Here is a 24207-nt window from a genome sequence, read left to right on the forward strand (position 1 = left end):
TCACATTGAGACACGTGTAAAAGCACAGAGACTTTTTATTTTTCTTCACCTGTGTGGCACGTCTTCCCCGTGAATGAACCCCACAGGCAATACACAGTCCCAAAGCACTTGAAATAAAGCACAACTAATCACCACAAATACGCCCTTCTGGCACCACCACCACTCCTCCCAGGCAACCTCGTCCTCTTCCTCCCGACTCTGGCCCCCTGAGTACTGGCTGCAGGCTCTTTTTGTAGCCCTCCCAGAAGTGCGGGTGTTAATTGGCCTAATTAGGCTGCACTTCCGGGTGTGGCTGCCTTCCAGCCCACAGATTCTCGTTAAGCCATGAAGCTCCTCTGGGTGGTGGCCAGCAGGTCTGAGTCCTGAAGTCCCACCTCTGTGACCCCGATGTAACCCAGGAGGGCTGCCACCAAGCGTTCCAGGGGGACATAGAGTGCATCCCATGGCTGCTCCCCCAGATCCAGTGTTGAAGGGGTGTCCCGGCTGGGCATGGGACCCGGCCGCCCGTCACATAGGATAGCTGGGTGCTGTAAAGAACATGTCTGACACTTCTTTCTTTCTTTACAATTCTTACAAGATGGTGTGGCCAGTCAGAGCCTAGACCTAAATCACAGTGAAAATCTGTGGAAAGATTTGAGATAGCAGTCCACCAATGCTTACTGTCCAATCTGACCGAACTTGAACAGTTCTGTGAAGAAGAGTGGGGGGCAAATATTACTCAGTCTAAATGTGCAAAGCTGGTAGAGAAGTATCCCAACAGACTCAAGGCTGTCATTTGAGGAAGAAAAAACATTATTAACTGTAATGATTATAAGTATTTGTGGTGGGCTGGCACCCTGCCCAGGGTTTGTTTCCTGCCTTGTGCCCTGTGTTGGCTGGGATTGGCTCCAGCAGACCCCTGTGACCCTGTAGTTAGGATATAGCGGGTTGGATAATGGATGGATGGATGGATGGATTATAAGTATTTAACACACAACTACCAAGGACTGTATTTTGTATTAATCATGCTGCAGAGAGCTATATGATTTATTATTTCTATATGATTTGTTCTTCATTTAGGTAGAAAAAGAATTAAGCTTGTGCACAGAATATGAGACTGGTTTGATTTCTTTTATGCGAAAATGCTGACCTCTTGATACTAACAGAACACCCTGTGATATTATAAATCAATGTGATAGTTCCTGAATCCTTGCTTAAAACTATAAGAAACATGTCACTTATGAATTAATAACTAAGGATTTATTAATATAACCAGACAAAATCTAAAGAAGATATTAAAGCTATAAGAATGTAATTTCTTTATAACTAAATGTGCTGAACTATAAGAAACTGCTTTAAACTGGTCTTGTGTCTGTGTGCTGATAAGGGCCTATTTTTAGGAATGCGAGTGCCCTGGTAACTCTCCTTATCAGCTAACACTAACTCTCCAGCAAGGGATCCCAGGTGGCAACCCCCCAGGAAGACACGCGGTCCTCTGAAAATGACCATCAATCTGCTACAGCCAGGTGTTAAATGGGCGTCCCCTTGGCCTGGTCCAACTGCTCGGGTCCTCAACAATGAGGATCCAACCAGCCGGGTCTCCTTCTGGGAATCGAGTTAGTGTCGTAACTGATGCTTCCTGTAATGTGTGTTATTCAGGAGACCATGAACAACCGGTTGTTCGACACAAAGTCAGACCAGTGGTACCCAAGGATTCTCAGAAGAGCCACAGTACCGAAGAAGTCCAGTCTTCGTCTCAGGTCACTGGATAGTGCCCATGTCTCACAAACAGGGAGCGCCAGGACTCTAAAGACTTGGACCTTCGTCCTTTTGCAGAAACCAGGAGTGCCACACACCCCTTTCCAGCGACCTCATGACCCCAATATGCTCTCCTAATCTGTCTACTGGCTTCACAGGAAGAGTCACCAGAGACATGAATGTCACTGCCGAGGTAAGTAAACTTCTCGATGAGGTCGACACTCTCTCTGCAGACAGACACACTGCTGATGGCCATGCCCAAGAAGTCAGATCTTACTGCCAGTTCTATCCACTTAATCCCTCCAAAATAACATCAAGTCAAGTTTTCGAAATCCCAAAAGCCATAATGTCTTCCACATGACTTTGTAACTTATTCCATGTGTCTATGGTTCTCTGTGTGAAGAACTATCTAAAGAAGGAGAATGCTTCTTTGAAAATGCTTGAAAAACGCCCCAAAAACCTTAGGAAAATATTTGCCAAATGCTGGAAATGTACAATGCTTAAGTGTGACTGGACCCTCACACACACAAAAATAACTTTAAGGAGCAAGAATAACCATCAAAATGGAATCAAATTGTAGCAATGTTACTGGGTAAAGAAACTTCCCTGCAGTGGCTCTGATTGGTCGTCTGCTGAAGGTACAGGGGCTGCTGGGGACAAGGAGGCCAGCGTGACATTTAAAAGGGGGCCAGTTATACAGAGAAAAAAGAGTATTTTGTTGTTTCGTGTCTGGAGTTGCCCGTTTGTTTGCCTTCCCATTTTGCTAGCTGTGGATACTTATTTTGTCCTGGATCGTCTGCTCTTTTGGGTGTATGGACTGTCTGGTGTCTTCCTGCTGCGTGAGGACTGTACGAGGATTTGTGGTCGTAAAGAAAGGAGCGCTCCTGATCCCATTCACATCATTTCATCAGGAAATACTGGTAGGACTGATCTTTACATTCATATACAGCGTGCTGATTTCTGGACTATCTACCTCCATCCTCCATCCTTTCATTTCATCAGTTGCCGTTTTCATGGACTTCATAGTGTGTGGTTTTTGTCAGTGGTTTGTTATTGCTGAGTTTGTGTTTATTGTATATCACTGTAAGGGAAACTGGGGTGGGATCATTGTAGTTTCATATATTTAATTTATTATTGTTTAATACATTCTTTAATTTCTGTTTTATTACCGGTTGCTATTTTGTCTCTGTGAGGGAGTGTGTGTGAGTCGGGCCAAGGCTGCGTTCCTGGGATCTCCACCGAAAAAATAAATAAATCACTGCCATATTGACGGTGTGAATCTTAGCTGGGTTTTTTAGTCAGCTACAAAATTGAAACCAAAATCAAACACAATTTTATAGTGATAACAGGACTACTGTAAAAGATTTTATGTTTGGAGCAGCTGCTGCTTCACCACCTGAGGCCACAGGTCCGCCACACCCTCGACCCTCTGCAGTTCGCATACCAGGAGAAGGTGGGAGCGGAGGATGCCATCATCTATATGCTACACTGATCCCTCTCCCACTTGGACAGAGGCAGTGGTGCTGTAAGAATTATGTTTCTAGACTTCTCTAGCGCCTTCAGCACCATCCAACATCTGCTCCTCAGGGACAAGCTGACAGAGATGGGAGTAGATTCATACCTGGTGGCATGGATCATGGACTATCTTACAAATAGACCTCAGTATGTGCGTCTCGGGAACTGCACGTCTGACACTGTGGTCAGCAACACAGGAGCGCCACAGGGGACTGTACTTTCTCCGGTCCTGTTCAGCCTATATACATCGGACTTCCAATACAACTCGGAGTCCTGCCACGTACAAAAGTTCACTGACGACACTGCTATCGTGGGCTGCATCAGGAGTGGGCAGGAGGAGGAGTATAGGAACCTCATCAAGGACTTTGTTAAATGGTGCGACTCAAACCGCCTACACCTGAACACCAGCAAAACCAAGCAGCTGGTGGTGGATTTTAGGAGGCCCAGACCCCTCATGGACCCCGTGATCATCAGAGGTGACTGTGTGCAGATGGTGCAGACCTATAAATACCTGGGAGTGCAGCTGGATGATAAATTAGACTGGACTGCCAATACTCATGCGCCGTGTAAAAAAGGACAGAGCCAACTATACTTCCTTAGAAGGCTGGCATCCTTCAGAATCTGCAATAAGATGCTGCAGATGTTCTATCAGATGGTTGTGGCGAGCGCCCTCTTCTACGTGGTGGTGTGCTGGGGAGGCAGCATAAAGAAGGATGCCTCACGCGTGGATAAACTGGTGAGGAAGGCAGGCTCTATTGTAGGCACGGAGCTGGACAGTTTGACATCTGTGGCAGAGCGACGGGCGCTGAGCAGACTCCTGTCAATCATGGAGAATCCACTGAACAGGATCATCTCCAGACAGACTGCTGTCACCGTCCTGCTCCACTGACAGACTGAGGAGATCGTTCCTCCACCACACTATGCAACTCTCCAATTCCACCCGGGGGGGTAAACGTTAACATTATACAAAGTTATTGTCTGTCTGTATACCTGCATTGTTATCACTCTTTAATTTAATATTTCTTTATCAGTATGCTGCTGCTGGAGTATGTGAATTTCCCCTTGGGATTAATAAAGTATCTATCTATGTATCTATCTTTAAAACTCTGTAGTACCATTTTTAAATACTTTAAAGATATATGAAATAGAAGTAAAAAGTGACGGTTTTGTGACACTCTAATATTCAGAGCAGCTGATTATTTTTCCTCACCTGTGCCATGATGGGTTCTGTAAGGTTCACAGTTTCTCCTTCCTGGGACTGGAACGTGAGAATCTGGTCATAGGTCTTCTCATGAAATCCCACTCGATTGACGTTATCAAAAAGACTTAGTAAGTGTGCCTAAAAAAGAAATAAAAGAACCAAAACACCTTCAGCATTATGGAATTCACATTCAGAAGTTGAATTTTAATCTTTTCCTTGGAATAACTTGAGTGTCCTCTCTTTAGAAAAATCCATGCAATTTATAAAGCTATTGTCATGCGCTTGGGAGGCAGTTTAAGCACTCAGGTGATGGTAGTCACCCGTCGAACCAGGGGATGGCGCTATGTGCTGATGTCTTCTCTCTTCCTCCCTCTGCAGAACGGAAGATTGACGGCCGTTCCACCTCTGATGTCACTTCCATTCTCTGCCCTCCTGGACCCGCCCCCTCCTGCCTGGAATCTCATATGACCAGTAGCTTGGCTATTTTTGAGTCAGTTCTGTATTGGACTCCCGTCTGAAAAGACGTCACTAGAAGCTTTAAATTTTCATTATATGGGGTCACATTCAGGCCAAAAACCTTTTTCTGCATCTGCTTCTTGTTTTACAATATACTCTTACTGGCCACTTTATTAGGCACACCTTTCTAGTGCCTTCAGAACTGCCATAATTCTCCATGGCGTAGATTCAACAAGGTGCTGGAGACATTCCTCAGGGATTTTGGTCCATATTAACATGACAACATCAAGCAGTTACTGCAAATTTGTCAACTGCACATCCATGATGGAAATCTCCCATCCCACCACATCCCAAAGGTGCTCTACCAGATTGAGATCGGGTGACTCCGGAGGCCATTTTGAGTCCAGTGAACTCCTTGTCATGTTCAAGAAACCAGTTGGAGATGATTTGAGCTTCGAGACATGGCATGTTATTCTGCTGGAAGGAGCCATCAGAAGATGCCGATCATAAAGGGATGGACATGGTTAGCAACAGTACTCAGGTACGCTGTGGCATTTAAATGATGCTCAGTTAGTACTAAGGGGCCCAAAGTGTGCCAAATATCCCCCACACCATTACTGTACCACCAGCGGTCTGAAACATCAATACAAGTCAGGATGAAACCCTGCTTTCATGTTGTTGACGACAAATTCTGACTTGACCATTCGAATGTCACAGCAGAAATTGAGACTGATCACACCAGGCAACATTTTTCCAATCTTCTCTTGCCCAATTTTGGTGAGTCGTGTGAATTGTAGCCTTAGATGACAGGAGTGTCACCCGGTTGGGTCTCCTGCTGCTGTAGCCCACCTGCTTCTTGGTTCGACGTGTTGTGTGTTCAGAGATGCTCTTCTGCACACCTCGGTTGTAATGAGTATTTGTATTTGACTTACTGTTGCCGTTCTGTCAGCTCAGACCAGTCTGTCCATTCTCCTCTGACGCCTGGCATCAACAAGGCATTTTCACCCAGAGAACTGCCACTCACTGGATATTTTCCTTTTTTCTTTTTTTTTTTAAACTATTTTATTGATTCTATTAAAATCAAATATCATTCCATACAAGAACGTCAAGTTTAACAAAACTAGGTTCGAAACAAATCAACAACCAGCCATGAAAAAGAGATCTAAGCCAACAGAGTAAAACTTTAAAGTAGTAAAAATAAGTAAATAGAAGAGCAAAAATTTTACAATAGTCTGCAGGTCAGTCCCTGGAAATCCCTCTCGTCTTTTCCAACCAGCAGTCTTAACCAGGGAGTACAAAATAGCGAGGCTTCCCAGAATTCCCAGGGCAATATCATTTTTGGCTTAATTTTCTCAATGTCTCATTTGAAATGGAGTGAAACCTCACCCCGGCCTGAAAGGTCTGGGGAAAAGTTCTGAGTATAGAGGATCTTTTTAGAAATATCATGGGACAAAAAACAACAACAAAAAATGGTTGGGTGTGAAAATCGCAGTAGATCAGTGGTTTCTGAAATATTCAGACCGGCCCGTCTGGCACCAACAACCATGTCGCATTCAAAGTTACTTCAATCCCCTTTATTCCCGATTCTGATGCTCAGCTTGAACCTCAGCAGGTCATCTTAACAAGATCTGCATGTCTAAATGCATTGAGTTGCTACCATGTGATTGGCTGACTTTGTGTCTCATTGTTGTTTGGATGCTAATTAATGAAAAAGAAACAACTTTGGGGTCCGAGTCAGGTAAATTAAAACTAAGACAAAAGAAGTTAATTAGCAGAAGAAACTGGTCACTAATTAAGAAGATGGTTAGAATGAGGGTGGCGCAGTGGTAGTGCTGCTGCCTCGCAGTTAGGAGACCCGGGTTCGCTTCCCGGGTCCTCCCTGTGTGGAGTTTGCATGTTCTCCCCGTGTCTGCGTGGGTTTCCTCCTTGGCGCTCCGGTTTCCTCCCACAGTCCAAAGACATGTGGATTGGTAATTCTAAATTGTGCTTGGTGTGTGGATGTGTTTGTGTGTGTCCTGCGGTGGGTTGGCACCCTGCCCAGGATTGGTTCCTGCCTTGTGCCCTGTGTTGGTTGGGATTGGCTCCAGCAGACCCCCGTGACCCTGTGTTTGGATTCAGCGGGTTAGAAAATGGATGATGGATGGTTAGAATGAAAACCTACAGCCACTATGACCCTCTAGGAGTAGAGTTGGGAAAGTTCTGTCTGAAAGCCAGGCATTCACATGAATGTTATTTTCATACATAACCACATACCTAATGACTGTTGCAGACAGTATTCCTGGATGACAGTGGCCTCTTTTAGCTGGATAATGTGCCCTGCCACACTGCAAAAAGTGTTCAGGAATGTTTTGAGGAACAAGAGTTCATGGTGTTGTCTTGGCCTCCAAATTCCCCAGATCTCAATCCAATTGAGCATCTGTGGGATGTGCTGGGATAAGAAGTGAGATCTATGGAGGCCCAACCACGCAACTTATAGGACTAAAAGTATCTGCTGCTAATGTCTTGGTGCAGATACCACAGGTCAACCCAAAGAGGACTTGTGGAGTCAGTGCCTCGAAGGGTCAAAGCTGTTTTAGCAAAAGGAGGGAGACCAACACAATATCAGGCAGGTAGTTTTAATTCAAGTAGACCCACTCCTGCCAGAATAGACTGTCCCCCCTAAGTGACCACAGACTATATTGAGGAGGTCTGTGAATGTTATGTAAAAATAAGCAGATACTGAACACCAACAGAGATTAATGTCCAAGCTGAAAAATGGGGAGTTCTGGAGTAAAAGGCACTTTACTAGAAGAAGAAGAAGAAGACTGCCTATTGTTGTACAACTACAAACATCCCATTTTGCTTTCTTGTAGATGTTTGAACATGAAAGAAAAGTAGAAACACATAGCAGAAAGCAATGAAACTTCACTTATTCAGCCAGTCATCACCACGCTTATTTTTGTACACAGAAACATTTCATTTCTGACCTGAATGGTGTGTGAGTCAGAAGCCTGGCCGAGGATTTCCAGGAGAGCAGGATCCGATACAAAGAAAAATCTGGGAAACACCAGCCTCTTCTTCTCCAGGTAGCCCGTCAACGATTTCTGACACATCTCTAGTTGCTCAAGCAGATTGGGCAGGAGATGGGCAAGAGTCTCATCACCCACACAGCACTGGACAATGTTGGGGGTCTCATGTGCTCTCTGGATTATTTTCTGCCAGGATTTGTCAATATTCTGGAATATTTTTGCTTCCTAAAAGACAGAAATAAAAAAAGAATGTCTGAACAAAATCAAGACACCTTTTGGAAATGGTTACATTTTGTTTGCAACCATCAACATGCTCTCAAATGGAAAATAATTAATAATAAATTACACTGGGCCACTGGAAAGCAAATCAAGTCCAATGATGAGAGACGTTCATGGTGTTGTGTATTTTAAATAAATAAAAGGGAGTCCCGGAGAGAGCAGGCCGTGCACGTGCCACTCTGAGGTTGATTGGGGTGCTTGGCTGATCGCATATTCACATGCAAATGTGCCACCCTGCTGCCTGTGCTTGGGAAAGCAGATCATAACCTGGCTCTGCTTCAGCCTCACTACAAACCAAGAGCGAGGCAGCTACCTACAACCATAATCTATTTTATTTAGTGAGGCAAAGGCAAGCAGTTCTCATAAGGATCGACAGCTACCTAAAAAGCTATGTGTCACACATGTGCAGGAGCGGACTGGGTCTCAAAGCCGGCCCGGGCATCCTTCAACGAGTGAGGTGACGAGGTTGACCCACACATCTCTTTATTCATTGTCATTTTCTTAAAATTTGTGATGAGTATGTGGCTCGCTACTTGCTATGAGCCTATGATATGAACTTTATCTAAACTGTTGCCAAACTTAATCTGTACACTGTTGTTTAGATACAACTTAAAATTTGACATCATGCTTAGAAATAAAATTAAATGAAAAATAAAAATTTAGTAACATGGCTTACACGTTATTAGAGTACATGTCAAATGTCAATGTCATGTTCAAGTGCCAGTACCCTAGTAGGCTAGTAGCTGCTCATTTACAATGGAATAAATGATAACCGATGTTTTAATAAAAAACTTAACATGATTGAAATGTTCCATTAACTTAACGATAAACTACAAATGTTCCATCCTATAATGAAAAATTCCTATCCTGTGCTTTATAACTTTATTTCATCACTAGCCAACCCGCGGCGTAGCATACGCCGCATTATTATGTATTGATGGGTGAACACTTCCTGAAAGACACAGTTGTCCAAATGGGGTGGGTTTGAGGATACGACTGTAGGTGAATGAAAAGATGGAACTCTGGAGAAAGCAACATACAATTGTCCGTGACTGAAAACTGGACGACCGCCGTTGCGCCTCCACCTCCCAGAGCGAGGGACGGGGCGTGACGGTGCTCGGGCGCGGAGGGTGGAACAGGGGGAGAGGGTAAGGACGCCCATTCTGCCCCGACCCCCCCGCCATTCTAGTCTGCTGATTTCTTAGTCATCTCTTAGTCATCGTTCAGTACGCACTGCCTGCTCGTGTACCCGCCACCCAACTCCTCACCTGAGTCGCTTTCGTCTGTGTACAGTCCACATGCACCTGTGAGTCACGTTGGCATTTCATTTTCCAAACACCGCCTCAATCGCTTTCGTCTCTGCTACAGTCCACATGCACCTCTGAGCCACGTTGACGTTTCATTGTTCTTTGCGGTTCCGACTGCTTTTCTATATATAATCCACCAAGTCACCTGACCATGGTAGTAGCGACGGGGGGTGTGTACAAACGGCAGGGACTTAATCAGTGCGAGCGTGTGACCCGCACTTACTGGGAATTCCTCACCTCTTGTCCCTCTATGAAGTTGGATGGCGACCACTTGGGGGTCGCGTAACTATTTAGCAGGAGGGAGTTTCGTTTGTTATCGGAATTAACCAGACACATCGCTCCACCAACTAAGACCGGCCATGCACCACCACCCACAGAATGGAGAAAGAGTTATCAATCTGTCAATCCTCTCCGTGTCCGTGCCGGGTGAGGTTTCCTGTGTTGAGTCACATGAAGCGAAAGGCTCCACACCTGGTGGTGCCCTTCTGTCAATTCCTTTAAGTTTCAGCTTTGCAAGCATACTCCCCCCAGAACCCAAAAACTTTGGTTACCCGGTCGGGTGCCCGGCGGGTCATGGGAATAATGCCACCGGATCGCCAGTCGTCATCGTTTATGGTCGGTACTACGACGGTTTGTGATCGTCTTTGAACCTCCGACTTTCGTTCTTGATTAATGAAAACATTCTTGGCAAATGCTCTCGCTCGAATTGTTGGTGGGCGGGGCTCTGTGAGTTGGCAGGTGTGGCTCTATCTTGCGTGCGTCTTGCTTGCCATGGACTTAGCGATTTCTTAGAGTTGATGGGCGTGGCTCTGTGAGTTGTCGTCATATCCCATGGTCTTAGCGTTGGTGGGCAGGTCTCTGTGAGTTGTCAGGCGTGGCTATGTTGTGCGTATCCCATGGTTGTCTTGCGTGCCCTGTCGGCTAGTGAATTATATATATACAGATACTAATAATTGCAGCTGAAAACCACTAATTGTCGCTCATGCCGATGACCAGAGAACAATAAAATGCATAATACATAATCTAAACTAATTATTGGTACCGAAGAATTTAAATACTAGTTATGAGATAAATTGCAATAATGTATAACCGAAATGTAGCGGTATTGAAACAGAAATCGGGAAAAGACAGTTTTTGCTACAATGTTGTGTGCTGACAACTAAAACAACTTGATGATGTAATACGGTATATTATATAGGACTATATACAGTAAATCGCAGTACCGGACAGATAATGTTTAGTAGTTTAGAAAATTAATTTTAATGTCAAACAGTAACCAGTACATAAAATTTATTTCATGAAATGGCCGACCCATGACCAGACCAGACTCTGTGGGCCCACCGGGCATTGCCCAAATGCCCTAATGGCCAGTCTGCCCCTGTACATGTGTGCATAGGAGATGGTTTACAGGCTCAAATAGTGCTATTTCTCAGTCAGACCAGGGGTTGGCGCTGCCATCTGATCCTTTCTTCTTTTGTCACTTTGAAGACCAGCTGAAGAACCTGCCTTCCCAATGACATCACCACCTGTCCAACCCCTGTTGATGTCACTTCCGGCACACTTTGATGACATCATATCCAGAACCATTCTTCCTGCCATGTCAATTCCTGGTCCGGTCTCCCTGACTTCACCTCTTAATCCGTTCAGCTACAGTGCATCCAGAAAGTATTCCCAGCGCATCACTTTTTCCACATTTTGTTATGTTACAGCCTTATTCCAAAATGGATTAAATTCATTTTTTTCCTCAGAATTCTACACACAACACCCCATAATGACAATGTGAAAAAAGTTTACTTGAGGTTTTTGCAAATTTATTAAAAATAAAAAAACTGAGAAATCCCATGTCCATAAGTATTCACAGCCTTTGCTCAATACTTTGTCGATAGTTTAGTTATGGCTTTGTGCCCAATGTAGCCGAGAAAGCCTCTCACACCCTGCAACCATAAACTTGAGTTGGCAGATCTGGAAAGTGGATGGATGGAATTTTTTGAGATTTTGCTTGGAGTGAATTTCTACTGACCTGTGGGAGCTGTTTAGCAATGTCACCGCCAACAAACACAGCTTCCAGGTAGATCCAAAGGTTCTGCACCGTCAGCCAGCTTTCAATGATCTCCGTGGTGTTAGACAGCTTCTGCACCCACTGCTGAATCAAAGGCTTAAAAGGTGCATTGTACCTACGAAAAAGGAGCATCAAGTTAACTCTGGGTGTTGGTGTATGTAAAACTAAAGCCGGTGTACAGTACATAGTATGCACTACTTACACGATCGGTTAATGTGTATTTTATATTTGTAATCAATTTAGACTACAGGGAGTCCTCGGGTTACAACGTCTCAACATGCGACGTTTCGAGTTTACAACGCTCACTCCCATAAAAACATTAAAAAATTGAGATATGAGTGTTTTGGCTTACGCCATTAGCATCGTATTTACAGACTATGTGGGCAAAGTAGTTTGGTTGCACGCAGCAGAAGAATACACAGTAATGCCGCGTATGAGTGAGGGAGTTGGCGAACTAGTTTCCTTGCGCATGGAGGAAGTGTTCCATTTGTGTGGCTTTGTTTGCCGACTTTTATCAAGGCTCCTAAATGAAAGTCAGAGTCTCCAGATGGTAGTGCTTCAAAGAAGAGGAAAACCATCACGATGGCAGTGAAATTAGACATTGGAAAGAGATCAGAAGGAATAAAGGCAAAAGAATTTTTTTATACACTCATTTTTTCTGTTACTACGGTACAGTGTACAATACAGTAGACTTATGTCCGTTTCCTTTTTCTGTGGCTTAGTTGTGTTTTTTATGTTCTAGACTATGTTTTTGCAAATGTGTTAGGATTGGTAAGTGACTTAGGCTTGAGTGTGTTTCGACTTACACCAAAATTCGCGTCACTTCACTGTTGTAGGAGCAGAAATGTGTCGTACTTTGCAGAGATCTGTTATCACTTTAATACCAAAGAGTCTTTTTTTCTGTTAATCAATGTCAATACAATTTTAATGCACTGGGATTCAATGTTATAATAAAACACAAAAACCTCAAAGGGTGCACATATTTTTATAAGCACTGTAGATAGATAGATAGATAGATAGATAGATAGATAGATAGATAGATAGATAGATAGATAGTGTGAAGGAGTGCCGGCTTTCTACTCCGGCCCTCACCCCCAGGCCGCCAGGAGGAGCTCTCCCGACAGTATGAACGTGCCCCGAATTCCAGCAGGGCATCATGGACTCTGTAGTTTATATGCACAGCCCTGCTGGATACCATGGGGGCCTCCAGGAGTCGCTGTAGGGAGGTTGTCGGACTCTTATGTGCCCTATAACCCGGAGGTGCGTCAAGATCACATGACAGGAAGAAACGACATGCCTCCGGGGTAAAGAAGAGTTTTTATATGACCCGGAAGTGTTCCTAGTCACGTGGACAGAGAGGATGAAACACTTCCGGATCAGGACTATAAAAGGACTATGGGAAATCCCAGATGGGAGCTGAGCTGGGTGGAAGGAGGGCAACGCGTCTGGGAGTGGAGGATTGGTTATTGTTGTTATTATTATTATTATTATTATTATTATTGAGTATTGTGGAGTGGAGGGTGCTTTGTGCACATTTATTATTATTATTACTAATAATAAACCATTATTTGGACTTTTATCTGGTGTCTGACGTCTGGTCTGAGGGTTCAAGGGGTCACGGAGACCTCAATCTGTCACAATAGATAGATATAAAAGGCACTATATGATAGATAGATAGATAGATAGATCATACCTGTTACTCATGAGGGATGCTAGAACCATCAGGCTGTCCTCCATCAAGGAGACCTTCTCGCTTGTATCAGAGCCTTTCAGAAGTAACTCCCCTCTTGTTTTGAACTGTGCAAAAGTAAACATGTGGGCGCTCCATTCATTGACGACACCCTTTAGCTTGGCTTCAATGTCCTTCTCCTTAACAGCACTGATGCAGATATCCTAAAAAACACAGATTTGCAAATCTGATTTTTTTCTTGTATGGCTATACTGTGCTTCTTGCAGATAATCACACAGCCTTAAACATATGAACTGGCACCTGGGTTGAACTCCTTGGCATTAACCCAGAGCGTCTCTCGGACTCGGAAGTCTTTGAAAATATGGTTAAGCCTGTGTGTCTCTTGGGTTAAGTTGTATTGTTCACATGTACAGTGTTAAGCCCAAGCAGCACTCAGGACAGTATTCTCCTGCCATCCAGTGGATGCACATCATGCTGCAAAACAACGAGAATATTTCTATGTGTTTTGCCACTCTATGATAACTCATCAATATTTATGAGTGGGTGGAGCCTTCAACCAAAACACACAATGGCGTGTAAACAAAAAAATGTAAAGCCAGCTTTAGAACAAACTGAAACTGAATTTTCAGTTGAATCAAGTGATAGGGATGACAATGTGCCCTATTATGCCTAGCGATTCTGTCTTTATGAAGCTTCAGCATGGCAAAATGTTAAATACTTGTGATCAAGTAGAAAGGTGATAAAGATGTTAGCCCCCTAAGTACTGTTCACAGTCCAGCATATGCCAACTTTTACAGTCATATGAAAAAGTTTGGGAACCCCTCTCAACATGCATAATAATTGACTCTCCTTTCAACAAAAAAGATAACAGTGGTTTGTCTTTCATTTCCTAAGTACATCTGAGTACTGCGGTGTTTTCCGAACAAAGATTTTTAGCGACACAGTATTTAGTTGTATGAAATTAAATTAAATGTGAAAAACTGGCTGTGCAAAAATGTGAGTCCCCTTATCATTTTGCTGATTTGAATGCCTGTCACTGCTCAATGCTGATTGGTTGGATGAGGTCATTAAGCCTTGAACTTCATAGACAGGTGTGTCCAATCATGAAATATAAAGGGATTTAAGGTGGTCAATTACAAGTTGGGCTTCCTTCCCTTTGACTCTCCTGTGAAGAGTGACAGACAGCATGGGATCCTCAGAGGTTTAAACTGTCAGTTTCTGTAACTGTAAGGAATGGAATTAGGAAATGGAAGGCCACAGGTACAGTTGCTGTTAAACCCAGCAGGTCTGGCAGGCCAACATAAATACAGGAGCGGCATACATGCAGGATTGTGAGAATGGTGACAGACAACCCACAAATCACCTCCAAAGACCTGCAAGAACATCTCGCTGCAGTTGGTGTATCTGTACATCGTTCTACAATTCAGCGCAATTTGCACAAAGAACATCTGTATGGCAGGGTGATGAGAAAGAAGCCCTTCTGCACTCACGCCACAAACAGAGTCGCTTGTTGTATGCCAATGCTCATTTAGACAAGCCAGATTAATTTTGGAACAAAGTGCTTTGGACTGATGAGACAAAAATTGAGTTATTTGGTCAAGACAAAAAGCGCTTTGCATGGCGGAAGAAGAACACCGCATTCCAAGACAAACACCTGCTACCTACTGTCAAATTTGGTGGAGGTTCCATCATGCTGTGGGGCTATGTGGCTAGTTCAGGGACTGGGGTCCTTGTTAAAGTTGAGGGTCAGATGAATTCAACCCAGTATCAACAAATTCTTCAGGATAATGTTCAAGCATCAGTCACAAAGTTGAAGTTACACAGGGGTTGGATATTCCAACAAGACAATGAGCCAAAACACAGTTGGAAATCTACAAAGGCATTCATGCAGAGGGAGAAGTACAATGTTCTGGAATGGCCGTCACAGTCACCTGACTTGAATATCATTGAAAATCTATGGGATGATTTGAAGCAGGCTGTCCATCAAATTGAACTGAACTGGAGAGATTTTGTATGAAGAATGGTCAACAATACCTCCATCCAGAATCAGAAACTCATCAGAGGCTATAGGAGGACAGTGTCTAGAGGCCAAAAGGAGGCTCAACTAAGTATTGATGTCATATCTCTGTTGGGGGGCCCACATTTATGCACCTGTCTAATTTTGTTATGATGCATATTGCATATTTTCTGTTAATCCAAAAAACTTAATGTTGCTGCTGAAATCCTACTGTGTCCATAAGGCATGTCAGATATTAAAAGGAAGTTGCTACTTTGAAAGCTCAGCCAATGAGAAACAAAAATGCAAAGAATTAAAATAGATAGATAGATAGATAGATACTTTATTAATCCCAAGGGGAAATTCACAAAGAGGGGTTCCCAAACTTTTTCATATGACTGTATATCAGGGGAAATAGGGAAGTCACTAAAATTTGCACTGTGGTATCCTACAAAACCCAATAGGTGGTGTCACTCATGCAGATCAGACACTAACATTGAACCTTTTCACGTACAAGCAACAAAGAAATATTATAAATGTTGTCACACACGTGCGCATGGGAGGCAGCTAAAGGGCTCGAAGGAAGGAAGTTCTGAGGCATGCCAGGATGTGGCAGAGTGCACTGATTCTTTTTTTCCCTTGCCTGTAGACCATTCCCGGGAGATCTCACCTGGCTCTCATGACGTCACGTCCGGGACCGAGCCAATGGAAGAAGACCTTACCGGCTCCGGCCCCTGTGATGTCACCTCCGGGCTTGAACCAATGGCCGATGATCCTGAGCCAGACACATACGACCTCATTTCCTGTCTTCCCCTTTAAAAGTCTAACCATTTCCCCTATGTGTCAGTCTTGTTTTGGACTCTGTATGATACACAACTGTGTTCTGTATTGGAAGAAACAACTTAGCAGCCAGGATACCATATTATACGGGTTGCTGCCCCAACCCTTTATCAGTGTGATGTCTCGTTATTGTGACAATGTACAACATGAACCCTTTCACGTAGTGTAGAAGCAACAAAGAAATATTATAAATGTACAACATACAAGCTTCTACTGTCCCAATTGCAACATCAGGCTCTGTGTTGGTGACTGTCTCAAAACATCTCACATGAAGAACGTGTACAAAATCTGCATCGGTACAGCTGTGGATACTCAATTCAATCCTTTCTTACTATGCTTAAGTTAATGTTTCTGTTACACATAAAAACATTTTTTTCTTTTTTTCAGGGGTACACATAATGCTATGGAAGTTAATGTACCACCAGGTTGGCAAAGAACAGAAAAAAGTCCTATGGAACACCTGGAGGGGACAGAGAAGATGCAGAGGAAATATTAAAATGCAAATTGCCCAATAACGGCTTATGCCTCCAGAAAGAGAATAATAAATAATAATAATTCTTTACATTTATATAGTGCTTTTCTCACTACTCAAAGTGCTACCACCTAGGGAGCACCCGGAAAACACAAAGCCATGATCTCCTTACTGTGAGGCAGCAGTGCTACCACAGCATATCCATTTCCGCAGGAGATCGGTAATGGGACTCAGAATGAACAGTGGCTTCCAGTTGACAATGATCTTAAATAGTGAAGGAAACAAAAGGGGTGGTGCTTCTGGGGGGGTGGAGCGGAGGTGTGTCTAAGGCTTTCTCCTCCTCTAGTCTAGTGAAACAAAGGTAGACTAAGGTACTGGCTGTGTTACATCCAAACCCTTTTCTGTCATTTTAACCTGATCAGAGCCACCATCATTCTCCCAAGGTGTTGATGTGTGACAGGACATTTTGATTGTTTTCCTCTTATCCTTGTGGGTTTTATTGGGATTTTATATATGATTTCTAGGGCCAGGGTTTCCTCCGGGCGTTCCGGTTTTCTCCCACAGTCCAAAGACATGCAGGTTAGGTGGATTGGCGATTCTAAATTGGCCCTAGTGTGTGCTTGGTGTGTGGGTGTGTTTGTGTGTGTCCTGCGGTGGGTTGGCACCCTGCCCGGGATTGGTTCCTGCCTTGTGCCCTGTGTTGGCTGGGATTGGCTCCAGCAGATCCCCATGACCCTGTGTTCGGATTCAGCGGGTTGGAAAATGGATGGATGGATATCCCGAGAAGTTAAAGTGAATTACATCATCAGTGCAATTATGTTTAGACCTGTGTCATGAAGTTCTCATTGCCCGAGTTTGTGGATATTTCATAAAAGACCATTGCTGATGTTAATAGTGATTTACTAATAAATGACTTAAGCCATCCTTCTTGAAGCTCAAAATGTTAGAGAAAACCCAATCGGAGATACCAAAAATGTATTAAACTCAGAAAATAAAAGAAGAAGACAGAATGTCACCCCTTTGTGTGTCCTGTCCTAATCAGTTAAGTTTTCCACTGAGTAATCCTGGTTTGCCCCTGCCATATGCCTGGGAGAACTGAATAACAAGTTTGTTAATGTGTTGTGTGATGGATTCGTGCCCTGTCCAGGGATGCTTGTATCCAGTGCTGCCGGATGGACTTTGGTCCCCCTTTGAGTGTATTTAGAGGGTTGGAGAATATTATGTTGTGGCATATGGTGTGTTGTGCTGTGCGATTTTATAACCCATATTCATTAAAATGGTAAAGAGGAGGAAGGATGATAATACCACCACAAGCTGCTATACCTCAATGTCCTCCTTAAATTTAAGAAGAGGCGCTTCCATTAGGTTCTTTAGACAGAAATGATCCGAGTCCACCTCAAAAGTGTAACCAGTGGTTTTAGAAATCCGTTCCCAGTGTCGTGGCAGCATTGCCTGTCAGGAGAACAAAACAAACATAGCAGTAAACAGGCAAGAACCACAGACATTTTGTATACAAAATGAAAAAACAAATTCAGACGTGAGCGTCAGTAGGTTTTGCACCCTCGGAACCAAGTTACCCAAACTATTCTCTAACATTTCAGTAGTTATTTACCGCTCTGATATTGATCTTTGTGATTATAAAATAGGTCATTACGACAGCAATTGACGAGAAAAATATATCATTAATTGCAGAATTACGATATTTGAGGGTTCCTCTAAAGGGCCTCTTTCTCTTGTACGATTTGGCTCAAAAACTAATTAGCATATTTTCACCTCATAACTGGCTTAACTTTTGAGTTTGGTATTTCTCAGTCCAGCCATTTTATAGCTTTAGACCATCCTCAAGACACACACCCATCATCAGATATTGAAGTTTTTGGTATCAGGGGACCCTAAAACCGGAGATCGAAATTTTTGACGATTCTAAAGCTTTTGCTCCTTCCCCAAAGACGATAGGTTATGATGGGGGAAAGCACAAAGCAATAACAAATCTGTTTAGATAGATAGATAGATAGATAGATAGATAGATAGATAGATAGATAGATAGATAGATAGATAGATAGATAGATAGATAGATAGATAGATAGATAGATAGATAGATAGATAGATAGATAGATAGATAGATAGATAGATAGATAGATAGATAGATAGATAGATAGATAGATACTTTATTAATCCCAAGGGGAAATTCACATACTCAATCACTCAGCTTATACGAGAAAGTTCCCAAAAATAACTGGAATCTGTACCTGGCAAACAATCTCGACTTCGTTGCGAATTTCACCACTAGATGAAGCATGCTTACAGTATTCTGTATCAGTCTGCTGAGTGGCGTTGCTCTGTGTTGTTCGTATGCCATTCCGTGTCATTTTTTCTTGGTGCTTATTAAACGTGTTCTGCAATTTTTGTGATGGGTGATCATAAAGAACAGCGAGTCTGCGTTAAATTTTGTTTTCTCTTAGGGAAATCTTTTAAAAAGGAAACTTTAAGTAAAACACCGGTCTACGAGTGGTTTTCACGTTTAAAATGAGGGGTAATGTCACTTGAAGACCAATTAAAATCTGGACAAACTTCCACAATTAGGAATGACGAAAATCTTGAAAAAGTTTGCAATTCAATTTACGAAGATCGACGTCAGACTACTGAAGAAAAAATTTATATATTAACCATAAATGGCATATTAGCATAAATAGCCATAAAAGTAATTAACAGCTTCTGAAGCATTAGATTTAGCATAGATTAGAATGTCAAGCAAATAAGATATGTCAAGCAAATAGTTAAATAAAAGACATTAGCCATATTGCATTATTTTTAAGCTTGGATCAGAATTAACAATTTAAGAAAGGAAGGATAGAACAGGAAAAGAATGACGTACAGAAACTGCCCGAGGACCAAAACAAGGGGGGATAAGAAAAACACCTGTTGAACGATACCAGTAATAAAATGCAGAAAAAATGGTCATGGTAGGCATGTGAGAAACCAGCTGGAATAGTGTGTCATGTATGAAAAATAAAATTAGTGTATTCATGTATTAGTATAAATAAATATAGAGAAATATATACAGTAAGCATTAACCTTAGTGCAGATATTAATGTAAGTCAGGCCTGCCACGCAAAGAATTAAATAAAGGTACATGCTATATTTCTTTTTAATTAAAGCTTCAGCCGCTAAATAAAAAATAGCATGAAGGCCAAGGGAAAAGGGAAGTGATAAGAGAGTGACCAAATATGGAATAAGGAACATCTGCCCAGCCGAAGACCAATCAAAAATAAGCAAAACAGAAACTAGAAATGAACAATAGACAAGAAAAAGATACCAGAGGCCAGATACAGGGGGGTCAGGAGATAATAATGGTTCCCATGGGAACTCGAGGTACAGGCTGGAGAGGTGCAGAGAAAACAGTGAATGAGCAAATTTGAGCGAAGTCAGAGTGATAAGAATTTACAATATAAGTTTTGGGTTCTGAATTGTTCAGGGCTCAGCACAATTTGGCCGTATTGGGTTGAGTCCGTGTTATTATTATTGTTATTTTATTGCAATAAAATTATCGACTCTTTTTGCCTATCCTCTGAGTCTCCTAATAGCCTTCATTTCAGGTAAAAAGCCAACAATTTTTCACCACGACAGGAGTTCTTGCCACTTTCCCTACTCGTCTGATCTTTGCTCCGTGCGACTTTTTCTTGTTCCCGCATATGAAAAAAAAAAAACTCATAGGAAAGCGTTTTTGTACCACGAAGGAAGTCAAAGAAAAATCGCTGCAGTCCTCGGACAACGTTCATCTTCGGCGATTCAAAAAATGTTTTCCACCAGTGGGAAAACCATTGGGACAAGTGCATTCATTCACATGGAGAATACTGTGAAGGAGGCTAAAGTTTTAGTAAGTAAAAATTATTAAAACAATTTTTTTTTCAATTCCGGTTATTTTTGGGTATCCCGTCATATATATATATATATATATATATATATATATATATATATATATATATATATATATATATATATATAAAAATAAAGCAATTAAATTCACACAGCAAAAAATCAAATAATGTGTTGTTGTAGTGTTTCCAATAGTTTCCAATACAGTAGAGGGAATGGAGACTTTACAATTCACTCCTTTTTTTTTTTTTTAGTTTTTTCCATATTGTCCCAACTGACAAAGAAAAAAACTCAGTTGTCCCCAAACTCCAGCCAAACCAAACACCAGCAGAGTTACCTTGCTGGCCATCATTTCCAGTAGGGGACACGTCTCACTGAAGTCGTCAATCTTCTTTTTGAGGTCATTGAACGCCTGCCACTCCTTCAGGGCTTTAGGAAGCTTACGTATTCTTGCAAAATATTAAAACAAGAAGAAAAAAAAATTATTTAATACAAAGTATTTTAATACTCACACACCACACCAAGGTACTTTACATGCACAGAGTAAAAGAATGGAAAATGATATTGGGAACATTTCATCCTGAGGGTTTAAATGAGAAATGGGGGAATAGCTTTCTTCTTTTTACTTATACTGTATTATTGTTTTAATGGGTATTTAATTTAATTTAATTTCCATCCATCCATCTTGCTATATCCTAATTATAGGGTCACGGGGGTCTGCTGGAGCCAATCCCAGCCAACACAGGGCACAAGGCAGGAAACAAACTCCGGGCAGGGTGCCAGCCCACTGCAGGGCACACACACCCATCCACACACCAAGCACACACTGGGGACAATTTCGGATCGGCAATGCGCCTAACCTGCATGTCTTTGGACTGTGGGATGAAACCGGAGCACCCAGAGGAAACCCACGCAGACACGGAGAGAACATGCAAACTCCACGCAGGGAGGACCCAGGAAGCAAACCAGGGTCTCCTAACTGCGAGGCAGCAGCACTACCACTGTGCCACCGAGCCGCCCACTAATTTAATTTAATTTAATTTCATTTTATTTAATTAGTTTTTTCCAGATAATTAACTACAACTGGAACAACTTAATTTGTTACATAGAAGAGCAGAGAGCCAATGGCGTAGCAGTAATGCAATTATCCCCTACCCTAACCCTAACCCTGTTAAAAACGTGAACATTTCTGGTAGTGTTCAGACTTTGGACCGGTAGTGTGAATAAGATCTGAATATTAAAAGAAAATCTCCAGAGTTGCTGTGTTCACCTCCTCCTTCTCCGACTACATTGTAGGTTAATCAAACACATCCTAAGAGAAACGAGAATAAAAATCCGCTTCTTTGATTCTCGACATGGTGGATCAGTTACTTACCGATTCTGAAAATCTGTAAGCTCGCTGTTAATTTTTTCGATATCGAGTTCGCTCCACAGTATCTCATAGTAACCGTTAACGCTATCGATAACGGAATTGTACAAAGTGTAAAGTTTCTGCAGCAGCGTTAACTCCCGTTTTACTCTCTGCAAGTCTGGGTATTCTAGAAAGAGAAGAGTGACAAAACATATCATTAATTTATTTGTAAATACTTTTACTTAAACAAGCTTACTTACTGCACCTTGACCATCCATATAATACTTGGGTAGGCAAACAGTTAAGGCTGCCCCAACCAACTAGAATTGGTCTGATGTTGTATGCACAGGAGGGACCATATTGTGGGTCCTGCAGCCAACCGGGACTTCGTCATTATGGTGTCTGCAGTAGGATGACACAATGTCCAAGGGTTTTCTTTTGTAATTTTGTTTCCCTTATAAAAAATCATAATGCTGTGCGATGAAGGGCCCAGTTCAAGACTGGCAGCCACGTTTAAACAAGGAGCCCTTCACAGACAACTTTAATATGCGCAATGTAGTTGGGCGCACATGGCTAGTTTTAAAATAATGTAGCAGAGCATGGTGCTTGCCAGCACTGACCCACAATGCATTCAGGCTCATTTTTTATTCTCTTTTAGTAACTTGCCATCTTTAAAAGAACTGCTAGCTTTAAGCCACACTAAGTTAGAAAAGCGTGTGATGTTGCATTCTTACTATTTCTTATAGGCACCCAGGCCTGCTGCTTCTGAACAGTGCTGAGAAGTTGCATCAGCCATGGATGAAACACCCATAGTATGAGTTGTCATCCCATCACCAGTGGCAAGGGCTCCTATAAAAATGGCACGCCTGCAAAGTCACAAACAGAATTCCATCTAGGGCGGCAATGGCTAGCAGTCCTTTTAAGGATAGTGAGCCAACTCAAAGAGCCATTGAAAGAGCAGAGAATCCATTTTGGCAAGCAGTGTGGACGTTATATTGGTGTTAGAAGTGGGATGGGATGAAAACCTACTGTTCAATAGCATCAAGTGGACTTGCTTGACTTTCGTGAGGAGTTGCTAGAGATCAAGAATCTGGAGAGCCGTCTGAAGCATTAGTTCAAGGAGGAAGACAGCCAAGATACTGCTACCTCTGTAGCTCGACCAACACTTCTGCATCTATGAAAGTCCTCTGGCCTGGGCGAACAGATGCCAGTGGTGCTTCAGGATCATGGAGCTGGGAATAAGTGTGGCAGATCAAGTTGTCACTGACACCAGATGAGCCGTGTGAAGCAGGGCCCATTGTAAAACTGTCAAACAATATGAGGCAGATCGCTGAGGTGTTATAGGGCAGTTATAAAGGAAGGGTTCTCAAAGCTGAGATCTGGACTCGGAATGGTGTTTGCAGTGTCAGTTCAGTGAAGGAAAACAGTCAAGAGACCTGAACATTTGCAGCTTCAGACAAGAAGATCCACTTGCGCACTTGTATTCGATAGATCACCGCACAGAAGTGCAGTATTTAAGTTCCCCTCAACATTCATGATGCACCACCTGACATCGCAGTAGATAGATAGATAGATAGATAGATAGATAGATAGATAGATAGATAGATAGATAGATAGATAGATAGATAGATAGATAGATAGATAGATAGATAGATAGATAGATAGATAGATAGATAGATAGATAGATAGATAGATAGATAGATAGATAGATAGATAGATAGATAGTGTGGTGGATTGCCGGCTTCCTATTCCGGCCCTCACCCCCAGGCCGCCAGGAGGAGCTCTCCCAACAGCATGGACGTGCCCCGAGTTCCAGCAGGGCCTCATGGACTATGTAGTTTGTATACACAGCCCTGCTGGATACCTTGGGGACCACTGGGAGTCGCTGTCGGGAAGCCCGTGGACTTATGTGTGCCCTATAACCTGGAAATACGTCCTGGTCACATGAGCAGGAGAGATGACGTGCTTCCAGGTTGAAGATAAGGACTATTTACCCTGACCCGGAAGGAATAAGGAACTGTGGACTGTTGGGCAGGAACACCTCCGGGTCAGGGTGTATAAAGGACTCTGGGAAAGCCCAGTACACTGAGCTGAGCTGGGAGGTAGGGTGGCTAAGTGTCTGGGAGAAGGAGGAGAGAGTTTTGTGAGTAGTTTATTGTTTATGAGTAGTGTGGAGTGGAGGGTGCTTGGTGCACTGTACTGTAGTACAATAAAAGAGTCTCGTACTATTACCTGGTGTTTGGAGTGGTACCTGAGGGTTCAAGAGGTGGACAAAAGCCTTAACTGCTACAATAGATAGATAGATAGATACTTTATTAATCCCAGGGGGAAATTCCCATACTCCAGCAGCAGCATACTGATAAAGAACAATATTAAATTAAAGAGTGATAACAATGCAGGTATACAGACAGACAATAACT

General features: G+C 42.7%; 1 protein-coding gene across 1 annotated transcript in view; it reads right to left on the reverse strand.

Moving 5' to 3' along the window:
* The window catches only part of LOC114641854 (dynein axonemal heavy chain 5-like), a 329984-nt gene that overhangs the window by 176383 nt on the left and 129394 nt on the right, over positions 1-24207 (reverse strand). The window contains exons 29-35 of the mRNA XM_051928805.1: positions 21812-21974; positions 20774-20885; positions 17884-18012; positions 13256-13455; positions 11524-11677; positions 7876-8142; positions 4463-4591 (exon numbers count right to left, since the gene is read on the reverse strand). Of these exons, the coding sequence (XP_051784765.1) occupies positions 4463-4591; positions 7876-8142; positions 11524-11677; positions 13256-13455; positions 17884-18012; positions 20774-20885; positions 21812-21974 (1154 nt within the window). The remainder of the gene's footprint in view (positions 1-4462; positions 4592-7875; positions 8143-11523; positions 11678-13255; positions 13456-17883; positions 18013-20773; positions 20886-21811; positions 21975-24207) is intronic.

The sequence above is a fragment of the Erpetoichthys calabaricus genome, chromosome 6 (genome assembly GCF_900747795.2).
Source record: "Erpetoichthys calabaricus chromosome 6, fErpCal1.3, whole genome shotgun sequence".
NCBI classification, from domain to species: Eukaryota; Metazoa; Chordata; class Cladistia; order Polypteriformes; family Polypteridae; genus Erpetoichthys; species Erpetoichthys calabaricus.